This window comes from Gracilinanus agilis, chromosome 5 (genome assembly GCF_016433145.1).
Source record: "Gracilinanus agilis isolate LMUSP501 chromosome 5, AgileGrace, whole genome shotgun sequence".
NCBI lineage: Eukaryota > Metazoa > Chordata > Mammalia > Didelphimorphia > Didelphidae > Gracilinanus > Gracilinanus agilis.
The window spans coordinates 84,037,823-84,051,976 of record NC_058134.1 but is presented as its reverse complement, the minus strand read 5'-3'; the positions used below and the strand labels follow the sequence as shown (position 1 = coordinate 84,051,976).

Here is a 14,154-nt window from a genome sequence, read left to right as displayed (position 1 = left end):
TTGGTTCCAAGGCAGAAAAGTGGTAAGGGTTAGGCCATTGATTCCCAAAGTGGGTGCCACTGCCCCCCCTGTTGGGTGCTGCAGCAATCCAGGAAGGTGATGATGGCCACAGGTGCATTTATCTTTCCTATTAATTGCTATTAAAATTAAAAAAATTAATTTCCAGGGGACTAAGTAATATTTTTTATGGAAAGGGGGCAGTAGGACAAAAAAAAAGGGAACCACTGGGTTAGGCAATGGGGGTTAAATGATTTGCCCAGCTAGGAAGTGTCTATCTACCAGATTTGAACCCAGGACTTCTCATCTTTAGGACTGGCTCTCAATCCTCTGAGCTATCTTATTGTCCCCCAAAGCACTTTGACATACATAAAATTGGACAGGTATTTATTATCCTCCTTTTGGGGAAATTAAGGCTAAGTGGCTTGCCTAAAGTCACATTGCTAGTTAGATGCAAAACTGTGATAAAGACTTAGCTGGGACAATCCTGAAAGACTTATGATGGGGAATGCTATCTATCTCCAGGTAAAGAACTATTGGAGTTGGATGGATGTGGACTAAAGCATACTATCTTACATCAGTGTATTTAGGCTTTTATTTTGGGGTTTGGGTTTCGAGTGAGTGTGCTCTTTCAACAGTGACCAATATGGAAATGTGTTTTGCATGATAATAAAAATAAAAAAAAAATGTATGAAAACAAAACAAAACAAAAAAAGACCCAGGTGTTCTTGTTTTCCTTTCCATGTTTTTTTTTTCTATTATCTTGTTTATGTGATGCCAAAAAAGAGAGAAATGAATCTTCAATAGTTTTCTCACTCAAATGTTTTGCCTACACATTGCTAACCACCTGTCCGCTTAAAAACATTTTCACAACGATTGTGTAAAATCAATCTTACCTTAGTGATGAAATCATTGATACTTACATGACATCACCTCCCACCCCTTTACATTATTTTCCAGTCATAACTTGCTGTGAATGAGGTTTAAATATTTGTGCATGAATAGTATTGGATATCTGTTAGAATTCTCTTTTATATTATTATAAATGGTACCTCTGATGAGGAAGAGAATGAGTATCTGGAATTAATTCTTTCTCAAACCAAGACATTTCCATGAGAATATTCCTACTAATAAGATTCCATTAGGAGATTTTCACCAATCTCTCCACTAACTAGATTTTAAAATGTATATTATGCATAATATACATTGCACACATACATATTATATATTATATGTACATATATATTATAAAATTACGTAACATATAATCTAGTTAGGAAACATGTATAAGTACCATAATTTTGGCTTTGGCTCCATAATTCAAATTCTTGAAACTTGGCATGCTTCAGTCCAGCCCATCCAAAGACAATTAATCACTATAGTAGTGTGTGTTAGCTAATACACATGGATTTACAATTCTAAGAGCCATAAGCAGAAGGAAGCAAAAGAGCACGATCTTTGTTGTTGTTGTTTTTTTGTGGGGGGGATCATTTATTCCACTCTTTATTTTCTAGATGAGGAAACTGAGGCACAAATAATTTAAGTGACTTGACCATAGTCTTATTATTTGACACTATCTAAAGGAGGATTTGAACATTGGTCTTTATGACTCTAAGACCTATCCCCTTTGCCATGCTTCCTGCCACTTAAGAACACTGCTAGTACCTGGTGAGCTCTTAGCCAGAAAGTTTCTAGGCAATGGAATAGCACCATCTTTGGAAGAAGAGCTTCCAAGTAAAGTTTTTTGATGCCTTTTCATAACATTAGGATGATGCTGGTTTCTTGACTTTCTGTTGTTGGACAACCTTCTCTGACAGATCCCATCGAGCTGGTGAATATCTTGATAACAGACCTAATGACGTCCTGCAAATCCATTTTCGGAGATTCACACGGGTTCATGTTAAGAAGAACATAACCAGAAGAGTGGTGCCAACACTCCACTTTCCAACTATGCCTACTTTCATGGAAGAAAGCAGATATATTTTTATTCCACTGAAGTTTTCCTGTGGTGTGCCTCAGTAGAACCGCATAAAAAGTGTATGAAAAAAGTATATACTACTCATGACTGAGGTCACATTAGAGAGCTTTTGTAATAATGCCAACTAGTGTTTGTCCTAGAATCATACCAGAAGAGGGAAGACGGTCATTGTCTGACATGAGCCTGCAAATAACTGTTGGTGTCTCTTGAGTTGTACTGGCTACTTGAAAAAAATAGGATGCACAGTGACTTAGCTCCCCCTCCCCCTTAAAACTAACATTAATGTATTAATTTGATAGTTCCTTTTTTTAACTCCAGCTCTTAAATGTTATTTGTTTTTGGTCTCAGAAACTTTTAAATTTGGTTCTGTTGTTAATTCTTACAATTTATTTTAACAATAATGTGGTCCTCTACCCTTTGCTCAACAAACCCTAAAATGTTTTTCTTTTGAACCAAAGCCATACCATTCTGACCTGAGAAGAGAAAACGGAGCCAGCATCCAATATAATCATGGACAAAGAAATGAACAGTTCCCAGTTATGGAAAATATATCTTTTGTCCTTCAAGTAGATGCTTTCTTACCACTGAGGAGTGGCCGATTATGCCGGTATGAAGTTGGCAGCTGACCGATTTCTTCTATTCTGTGACTCATTACCCTGGAAAGGTGACCAGTGTGATGTAGACTTCCCACCACAATGCTGTGCAAGTAGATGGGCTCGATGAAGTGACTGAGGAGAGCTCCTTGCAACCCAAGAATGTTCCATCTGAGTGGGAGGGGGAAAGAAAAAAAAAGTCAAAAGGAACCCCACCCGCCAGTACGAGAAGAATTGAATACAAGAAGCAATCCAGACACGTTTCATCCCAGTTCGTTTTGCAAAATGCTGCTGCTGCTGATTTTTTTTCCAGTCCTTGATTCCCTAGGCGACACATTTCCCATCATGCTGATGGAAATGTCTCGCTTGGTGGCTGCTGAAGAGACACACAGGAGTGGTCATGACAGGCTTTGGCCTCGTGGCTACTAATGATTTTGAGCTTTCTAGCTATTGTTGGATGAAATCACAGTGGTTAGTCTGCATTTTAATAAACCTTGTTTTTTTTAGAAAAAAATAGAGTTTCTGATAATACTGAAGGCCAGTTCTAAATTCTCCCATAAGATTAGGTAAAAAATCAAACAGAAATTGAGAGTTATTAAAAGAAATTGAGACTGTGCCAGGAAACTCCAGTATTTAGGCTAGTCCAAGAAGAAATAATTTGCCCTGTTTCTTCTGAATCTCTCTGCTCCCTCTCCCTTCAACCAAGTTGGAATGGTCTGTTGTATTGAAATCAAATGATACTCACAAATGATCTTGTTTTCATATGGTTTTGTTGGTAGTTCAGATAAAAGAAATGGTGTAAGGACATTTTCTTTCAAGTAAATAGAGTTTAAGGTGAATTCTGTCCCCCTCTCCCAATCTCAGAAATCCAAATGCTGGCAACTTTTTAAGATGATCCCTTTCTACACAAGTGGGTGGAGAAAGGTTAGGGGCTTCTGCTATTTAAAGCAACACCACCCAGTGGTTGCTACACTAAATAATGTGCTTAGAAGCCAACCTCCACCAGGAGCAAGCATTATGCAGCTAATTTCTTACATCATTGTTCTTTTCATTAATTAACATTTCTCCACCGTTAGTGCAATTATTGTGGGGCTTCCATGCTGTACATCTCTTTTCATGATTAATAAGGAGTCATTATATTTCCCTTTCCTGAAGCAGTCAATTAACACAGAATACTTTCCATTAATTACTGAATGTTTAAAACCAGCATGCTGTACCTGGAGAGCAATCTGCTCCAAGAACCTGTGACACCAATTGCTTTAAAAAGTTCTCTTTAAATTTTATTCCAAAAACACAAGCAATTTAGCCGGCGATATTAATTTGCCTCAGAAGCAGTGCTGTGAATGAGAAACATCTTTTAATCTCATGCAAGAAAAGGCAGCCATCTGGCTGGGGAGGATTTCAGAGAGAGCCTCTCCCGCTCTCACTCTGTAAATGCAGGTCATTAAAGTAATGTGTTCATCTACATAAAACTCAAATGGAATATAAAAGGTAATATTTATATACAAACAATTTAGTCCCACAATTTAAGCAGTCATTGGTTTTATGAAACATTTACTTTAGTCTATCAGATTTGCATAACTTCATTTGAAAAAAAAATCCGTGGTCATTTCTAGAAGTCAGATAGTCTATCTCTCTTCAACCCCCCAGCAAAGGAATGAAACAGCTGCCCTTTTAGAATACATCTCCAATTGCAACATAGAATTCAGATTGGAGACTTCTGAAGAAGAGGAAATCTCAGTGAGAAACAATGCCTGGGATGGATTTTTCAGGGGCCCAAGCATTTGGTGGCAACATTTCTTCCCAGATATTTATTCACACCCACACCTGCGATATGCTCTTTCTGTCTATGATTTCCCCAGAAGCTGACTGCTTCTTTGCTCTCCAAGATGGAATATCAGTTTCTACAAAGTCCAGAACAATTTGTTTTGGCATTCTAGTAATTGCCTCTTTGGAAAACAAGATCCTATCTACTTTTTCCCATTTGATTGGGGTTTTCTGGATTTTGTTTTTGTTTTTGTTTGGAAATTTGATTCAATTTCATCTTCTCTCCTTTTCCCTCCAGTGCCAAGATTATGCCAAGAAGCAAGGAAAAAGCCCATCTTCAGTAAAGTGATCTTTATTTGGTGTTATAGATGCTTTTCTTTTGAAGAAACAAGAAAGGTATGTTCAAAGGAAAGGACCATATCTATCATGAAGTCTATGATGCAGAACCATATTGTTCTTTTGTAATTTTTGCTTCCTTTCTCAAACACAGTCCTTGTTGTTCATGAGCCTGTTTGTAAGAAGTAGCTTTGTCTACAATAAAAGGACTAGCTATGAGCTTGTTGGTCAGAATGGTCTCAGGATGTGGCTTGTGGCAGAATATTCTGGTATAAATGAAGGCAAATGCTTATGTAATTGATGTGATTTTTGGGGGGAACTTTGAGGATGTTTTAAAATTCGTTAGTAAAAAGTAAGGAAACAATGACATGCCCACCTATAACAAAGTATTTTATTCAACCTTCTCCTTGCAAAGTATAATTAGTATTCACTGGACAGACATCATTACACCACAGATCACAAATGTATTGGGTTGGAGAAAAAATTACAGGCCCATTTTTGAATGGTTCTGATTGTGCAAGATTGCCCAAAGATAAATAACTTCTATATCTGTCCTCTTCTTAATAACCTTTAAAATGAGGAGAAAATCAACCTTCTGCTTGCTTAGCTCTAGGATTTTCAACTTATTCAGCTAACAGAATCAATAAAACTAAATGTCTTCCTGCATATAAACTGGAGAGTTTTTAGGACTCAGGATTGAATGGAAAAATATCTCACCTTTTGTTCAAATAGCTGATATTACTGCAGTGTTGACAGAGACAAAATCCCATGTCCAGTTTCCAATATAGATAATCCCTAAATAAATATGTTTTTGTCTGTTTGTCAATCACTGAAATACCACAGATAAGTGGAGAAGAGATCTTGGAAAAAGCTGCCTTTCTTTAGCTGAGAGACAATCTCCTTACTGAGGACAAATCTTGGCCTCAAAGTAACAATGAAAACAATTACAAGATCCCTTTTGGGATAGGCTCCAGACCAGTCTATTGTAGAGTGTGAGCCTCTGAGATAAGTTGAAAGAATAACGATAATCATTAGGACCAGCATGTAATGGGCATTTGGGGTTGTTAGCTTATCAATTTAACATCTTGACATAACTTCAAATGAGATTTAAATCTACTGAGGGCAGTGATGTGACAAAATAGGCCACTCTGCTTGATAATCTATCTTCAAAAATGAATATTTGCCATATCTTATTCTTGCCTTGTTGGGGAAATGGCCTGTTATCAGATAAGATAAAGTCAACATGGAATCATCCTTACTTGCTAAATCTGGGTCCATGTGGCATTATAAACATAATGGACTAATGCTGGGAGAAAGTTTGATGAGGCCCAGGGAGACTTGGCTCTGTAAGAAGAATAATTATTGGATTTGACACTATGTGATCATTGTTGTTATTTGTTCATACTTACAATTTTGTCTGTGTAGGTAGTTATCAATGAGGAAAATTTACCAAAGCAGATATCCAACTGTCCTTCAACAGAAAATCTAAAATCACTGAATGGTAGGCTGAGAAAATATGTGACTTCTTTAGGAATTGCAGTTAATATGTCAGAGATGTGACGATACCAGATCATTCTTAATCTAAGACCTTCATTTCAGTTCTCTGCATTAGAAATTTTTGCAAGTAGTAAGGAACAAATACATAATTGTTCTAGTTAGTAAACTCCTGTGTAGGAAAGGGGTTGCTGTGTCTTATGGAAAGAAGATGGCCAGTACTCCATGGATACAATCAATGTATATTGTCAGTCATAATGGGACCTAGTGTAATTAGAGATTGGTGAAAAGTGTGACTGGGTAGGAAAGGTCTAGATAGAAAAGTTTGTTTTCAGGAGAATATCAGACAAGATAGGATATATCAGCGTGGTTGACTGAGATGTGGCCAATGATCCACAGGACAGAGACAGCTTAGTGTCTGAGGCTAGCACCAAGGATAGCTCCCAGGGAGGCTTCTTTCAATTATGGCCTTTTTACCTTAGGAAACACGAATTGACTCTGCCCTGGGAGAGTCTTAGGCTTGCTAAAATAGGTCCAAATGCTCAATAATGGAAACTGCATCATCATTTACCAGAAGCCTTCACTATCTGTTAGGATTTAAGTACTACTTTCTTAGGGCGAAAATGAGGCTTGGTATTGGAAAGAGCAATGAGGTAGGCTGGGGCAAAGGGAGTTGGATCTCTCCAAAGCAGGCTGGGACGAATTCCTGAAGGTTCTTGAGTTAATTCTTCATCTTTAGTTTCTTTTCTAGGGCCCATTTAGGGATCCTCTAATATTTAGACTCTTGATCAGGGGCTTGATAAGGTTTGGCTTATTTGATTATAATACAGTGCTAATAAGATCAAGTTCAGATATCTGTTTTGGTGTCTTGGGCTATGTTCTAAAAAAATGGTTGATCATTTGTACTGCAGATATGTGCAGGATTTTTCATAAAAGGAACTAGGGAAAGGAATGTGGATGGCTCAGCATAAAGCTTCCTTAATACTGAAAAAATATTCAAAGCACATGCTTTACTTATAGTTTACATCATCTTTCTAGATGAAAAGCAGTATAGAAGAGGACTCTGACAGTCTAGTAGGTGAATGAGTCCTCTATGAGATAAATAGTATTGAGCTCATCTGAACTCCTTTCTGCCTTTTCTTATTCCTCTCTCTTGCCTTCTCATTCTATGAACCATTGACACTGACCTCTTTAGTATTCCTTAAATAAGATATTCCATCTCCCAACTACATGCATTTTCAAAAGCTCCATGTCTAGAGTTCTCTACCTCCTCATTTCTACCTTCAGGATTTCTTGGCTTCCTTCAAGATCTAGTTAAAAGATCATCTTCTATAAGAAGCCTTTCCTTATCTCTCTTAATGCTGGTGCCTTCTCTCTCTTACTAATTTATATTGTCTCCTCCATTAGACTGCAAGCTCTTTGAGATTAGATTATGTTTGTCTTTTTTTTGTCCTTGGTATTTAGTACAGTGCTTGGCACATAACAGAGACTTAATAAATGCCTGTTGTCTTGACATGAGAGGCACAGGTTTAATGCTGCTTTTAATGGGTCCTTAGATACTAGATTGAAAACATAAAAGACTAGGGTCTTGGAAGCCATGGCTGAGTGCATATTGCATAGGTGAGATACCACCTGAATATATTTCATTGCTTGTCATGGAGATTTAACTATTGCTCAGGTTCATGTGAGCTCAGTCCAATTCTTAGGACTGAAACACAAACCCCTTGCCTGAACCTCTGCCACCCCCCAAGTTTCTCAATATTTAGAGAGAAAATACCATGCCAAGGCTACCCTCCATCATTACCAGATCCCCAAAGGTAGAGTATCTGAGAAACTCATAATAATCATATTCACATTTTCTGCTTCCCTAATCACAATGAGTTAGCATTGACCATCTCCTGATATTAAATCCCACCCATTTCTTCCTGTACTCAAATGCCCATATGGCTTAGTCCTACCACTCCCCAGTCCCTTTCCACTTCTCCTCTTCCTTTCCCACTACCCTCTAGAACCTTTGTTTAGCCTTTAGAAAACTCCATGTCTTCTTTCTCACAACTTCCATCTTCTTATATCCTTGGAAATTTAGTTTCTCCTAGAATACATTAAATCACCAGCCACTGCTTGAATACTAATTACTCATTCTTTCATATCCTCTATCTTATTTATCATTACCACTTCAAGCCTCTCTCTTCCTCAACCTCTTTTTTATATTCTTCAGTTCATCTGTATAATCTAGTTCAAGTCTTCATTATGGTGATCATCCTACTTCCAGGTCCCTCTTTAAGAACCTAGTGTGCAGTTTATTTATCTTTAGCCTAACTTTTATCCTCAGACTTGGAGACTTCAGCATATTCATAGAAGTTCCCTCAAAAACTCTGACCTTTCAGGCCACCAACCTCCTCAAATCCTATACTCTAGAGTTTCACCCATTTTTTTATCCACAGAGACAAATCTTAGAACCTACTATTACCCATAACTGTGCCACTTTTGAGATTTTGGACATAGAGTCTGTCCTCTTTGATTCCAGTCTCCTTCTTTCCATATGTCTCTTTGCTCTACTTCTAAACTGATCCTGAGGTCTGACTGTACTTTCTATTTCTCTTGCTTTATCATATTTTTATGGCATCACCTTTCTTCATAATTTTGACTCTATAGTCAATCAGTTCAAATACACATCTTTTCTCACCCTTCACTCCTTTTCCCTCTTATGCTTTGACCATTTGCACCTTCCAAATCTTTATCCTTGGATTACCCTCCACTATCTACCTTTTCTACTCATATTTTAGAGCTGATACATACTAATAGAAGTTGTACTACTGTACTAATGGGAGTCATAACAACTTAATAATTTCTAATCTCAACTGATCCTTCATTGTTATATCATAAAACTTTTATTCTTCCTTGGTTGACTCTGTCATATATAGAGATGACAAAATACTTCAAGGCATAGGTATGACTACATCAACTCTGCACTTAAAATTTTCTATGGCTCCCCATTATCTATGGTATAAAATATAAACCATTTGCCTGGTATTTATGACCCTCCACAATCTGCCTCAACGAATTTTCTACCCTTATTTTATATCTTCTGCATAGAATATACATTTCAGCTAAACAAGACTAGCTCCTGCTTCTCGGCATTCACATAAACCATTTCTCATTGTTGAGATGTAGTCTTTCCTCATCTCTACCTTTCAGAATCCTTATTAGGTTTCAAGGCCTGATGTGGTGCCACAATGGAATAAAGGTTTCTTACAGGATAGAATTTGGACAAGACACATAATTGAATACAAAGGTAACTGAGCTAGCTCCAAAACTGAATCAAAAGATGGAGCCATTATGATTCATTCAACTCCAATTCCCACTGCCACTTGCTGTCCAAATCTCCTCAGTTTCCTCAGGAATGAATGAAAAATGGAATGTGAAAGCCCTTTAAGAGTGTTCTAAAAATGTAACATGCCATTGTTGAGAAAATGATGGAGACAAGGTTGGATGTTCTTCAATTGGTCACCCAACACTTTCCTTTACCATTAAAGGTACCATAACATTTGGATTTTACAATGCAAAGAGAAACCAAAGAACCCAGTGAACTATGCTGTCAGGGTTAGAAGAACAAGTGAAATAAGGACCTTTTCCCCCCAATGTTGTACAAGTTTTGGTTCAGGTACTTGAGAATGACAGTTGTTTAACCAGGACCTCTATTTTAAGCCTAGAGTCACAAATGATATTCTCTTCTGACTTCAAGAGTCTGACTTTTAAAACAAGATAGCATATAATATATCTCTGTTAACACTGTGAATAAAACAGCTAGACAGAATGTCAAGGGTTTTTTTGAAGGGGGAGAAAGAGAAATTCACTTTGGGGGAATATTGAGCAGCAAATCTCCATAATCAGAAAAAGAATTTCATATTCTTTTCAGTCTGAAGTCTAAGCTTAGACATCAGACATTACTCTTTTCTCTAGAGAAAAGTTATTCTTTTTTTTAGCTTTTCATTTTCATAAAGTTTTAATCTGCTCATTTAGAGACACATTTTGATCAATAATCAGACTCAGGTACTTAAAATTAGAAACCATATCTAAAGGAACATTAGTTCCAGAAGATTTAGATTGTTAAATGTCACTCAACTTCTGAGTTTTAGAGACAAATAAAACTTGAGTTTTCCCTAGGCTTCTAGCAAGCTGTGGTTAGAGAGAGACCAGACCGGCTCATTAAAATTCAGAGGTTTAAGTAGACACTGATCATGTCTATAGGAATGCACAATAGAATGACAGCCAGATTTACCTCAGCTTGAGTACTTGGCCCAGTGAGAAGCAGAGAGCTGGAGCTGTCTGGACAGCAGCAATCGCTGTCCAGAATGTCTTAATGAAGTCCACAGTGGAGCTGACTAACGGAAACTCTGCCTTATTTTTGCCATATTCATATAACCATTGAATGAATTGGTGTCATTCAACTGCTATTTGTTCAATAGCTTTGGGAATGGTCATAACATTGTATGTAGTCTTAACCTGACAGCACTGACTGCCTCAGGCTTGGGGGCAAGCTATATATGACGATTACTCATTGCTGGTGAAGAGGTTGTGAACATACCCATTTTGCAGATTTGGATAAATGCATTCCAAGAATGCTTTCAAAATTAATTGGTAAATTTGTGGTAGACCTGGATAAACTCTGACTTAAAAGTGGAGTACTGTTTAGCCTAGTGATTAGGTTATCTTTGTCAAGAGTTGTTTGAAAAATGGATTTGAGATTCCCATCATAGTGGGAATAAAGACATAGCAAGCACTTCCTTTTTAATAATCATGATGATGATGATGATGATAACTAGCATTTTTGTAGTACTTTAAAATTTTACCAAGTGCCTTATAAATATTATCCTCATTTTACCTCTACAACCATAGCAGATAAATGATATTATTATCTCCACTTTACAGATGAGGAAATTCAAGGTAGACAGAGGTTAAGTGACTTGTGTAGAGTTATGAAGGTAGTAAATATCTGAGGCACAGATTTGAACCTAGGTCTTCCTGACTCTAGGCTTAGTGCTCAAAGGGACCGTACCTACAAAAGACCAAAACAATATTCATTTGCTTCACAAATTAGTCGATTCAAAGGCAGGAGAGACTCGCCAAACTATTAGATAGCATGTTCACAGAATACCAAAATGCTACATTTCAACTTGGGTCTTCCTGACTCAATCTATTCACTATCTCATTTGTTGTTCAGTCTTTTCAGTTGTATGTGATTACTTTTGACTCAATTTGGGATTTTCTTGGCAAATATACTGGAGTGATTTGCCATTTCCTTCTCCAGCTCATTTTATACTTGAGGAAACTGAGGCAAACAGTATTAAGTGACTTACTCAGGATCACAAAAATAGTATCTGAGGCCAAATTTGAATTCAGGAAACTAAATTTTCCTGACTCCAGGCTGGGTGCTCTATCCACTTTGTCACCTAGCTGCCCATCACTACATTATACTGCTACATATACCAATGAATATACACACATATGTAGCTATGTGTAAAAAATATATGTCCATGCATACACATACATATCATTATTACTATTCAACAGTATTTCTGAAGAGACGGAAAGAAGAGCCTCCTCTTCTGGATGGTGATATAGCAAATAGAGGACTATAGAATTGGAGTTAGAAAGACTTGAGTTCAATTCTGGCCTCAGACACTTACTAATTGTATGACCCTAGACAAGCTACTTAACCTTGATTTGCCTCTGTTTCTTCATCTGTAAAATTGTGATAATAATAATCACCCACCTTTCAAGATTTCTGTGAAGATCAAATGAGATTATATATCAAAAGTGCTTTGAAAAACTTATAGCACTATGTAAATGCTAGTTATTATTATTGTTAATAATGCAGTTTTTTCTCTGAAGATCAAGAAGTAGAGAAATGGTTGATAAGGGACCTCCATAGTTGTGGTATCCTTTGGTGCTTGATAATTTCTGGTGGCTCTCACTAATTCCTTCTCTGTTTGCATTTACGTATTTCCTCAGAATTGTACACCTAGAATTTGGGCCAATGGGCAGTGAAGGAGAGAGAAGATAAATAACCAAAGACAATGGATTCCACATGAGGATTAATATATATTAAGTCTAATCAACAAGCATTATTAAGCCTATATTAAACCAGGCACTATACTAGGCACTGAGGAAGAATGAAATAATCTCTCGCTTCAAAGCATTTGAGTAATTGAGCTCTAAATGTCAGAGTGGGAAGGAAGTTAAGAACTCACCAAATTCTTGCTTCCTAAGTTTATAAAGAAGAAAGTGAGGATGAAAAAAGTGAAAGCAACTTTTTCAACATCAAACAGCTGGTTAGTAGCAAAAGAGTTGAAAAGTAGATCTCCTCTGAGTCTAAAGCTCATTTTCCATTTGTCCTTCTCAAGGGAAGCATATATTTTATTAAGAAATGGGATTTAAAACATTACAGACTTGTGCTTTCATGACTGTAAGGAACTCCCAGTGTGGAAACACCCTCCATTGAAACAAATGAACAGCTAGGCATGAGCTGTACTGAAGACTGTGGGGGAAAAAGAGATCTGGGACATAAATGAATAAAAGCAAAGTTATAGTCCTAAAGCAGGACTCCTGGAATAGGCCCAGAACATTCTCCCTAGTAGGAAATGGCATTCTTTCTGGATGAAGAAGTAGAGATGAATCTTTTTTAACCTCTCTGAGCCTCACTTCCTTCATCTATAAAGTGAAGAGAATAGAAACAAACAAGGGTGTTTTTCTTCCCTTCCCTTCTTGTGGCTCTGGGCAAATCACTTTAACTTTTAAATCCTTAGTTTCTTCATTTGTGAAAGGAAAGGATTGTATCATAAAAATCTTGAAAAGGACATTTTTTAAGGAAACTGGAAAAACCTCTAAAAACAGACATAGAACAAAGTGAGTAGAATAAGAATATTTTATAAAATGACAATATTGTAGAGAAAAATAACTTTGAAAGAACTCTGATCAATGCAATTATAAACCACAAATCCAGAAGACTGATGCTATAACATGCCTTTTGTTTATTTCACTCATGTCTAACTATTTATGAACCCATTTGGGTTTTTCTTGATAAAGATACTGGAGTGGTTTGCCATTTCTTGTTCTAGTTTATTTTCCAGAAGAAGAACTGAGGCCAACAAGGTTAAGTGACTTGCCCAGGATCATATAGTAATAATCTTCCTGAGTCAAGATCCAGTACTTCTATTCACTGTGCTCCCTAGTTATGCAACGTGCCTCTTATCTCCTTCCAAAGAAAATGGATTTAGAATACAGATTTCTCTCGCCCTCTCTTGTTTACATTTTTTTCAGGTGTGGCCAATGTGAAAACTTGCTTTTCTAGATTATGTATACTTATGATGAGGGATTTCTTTTTGATTTGGTGGAAGAAAGGTAGACATTGGATAGGACGGACTATAAATGCATTTAAATAAACTTATTTTTTAAAATTAGGTTATTTAGTTAGATGCTATGAATTTCCCTGTAGTTCCAAGTCTGTTCCCATGAAGGTGCCCTGTTCTCACTTATGAAGGGGAAAACAAAGTTGCTTAAATGCTTCTTAGAACATTTGAAGCTAGAAGCAGAAGATAACTTGTGATCTGATCATTGGAGAGATCTTGCCTTTATCTTTCCCCTGTCTCTAATTTTTGAACCCCAGGAGAAGATGAGGGACAATTAGATGATGGGTTCAATCAACTAAATCCATCACCTTTATCCCTTAACACATCCTTCCACTGACAACAGTTTCTATGGGAGTTAAAGAGAGAGTCTCAGCTATGAAGCTCATAAAAGAAAATATTTTGAAATACATCTCAGGATGATTGGAATCAGAATGGAAATCATTTTCTTACTGACTTGGAACATCAAGAAGTCTCCCAAAACATTTAGATACATTCTTCTCTGTCAATATTTATCTAATTATCTAATAAATAGATTCATTAATTTATAATCTTCAATGTTCATTGAGTTTTTAACCTT

The 14,154-nt window shown here is 36.9% G+C and overlaps 1 protein-coding gene across 1 annotated transcript in view; it reads right to left on the bottom strand.

The window, feature by feature from the left end:
- ADARB2 (adenosine deaminase RNA specific B2 (inactive)) overlaps positions 1–14,154 on the bottom strand; it is a 183,567-nt gene that overhangs the window by 14,337 nt on the left and 155,076 nt on the right. The window contains exon 7 of the mRNA XM_044678951.1: positions 2,558–2,739. Within this exon, the coding sequence (XP_044534886.1) occupies positions 2,558–2,739 (182 nt within the window). The remainder of the gene's footprint in view (positions 1–2,557; positions 2,740–14,154) is intronic.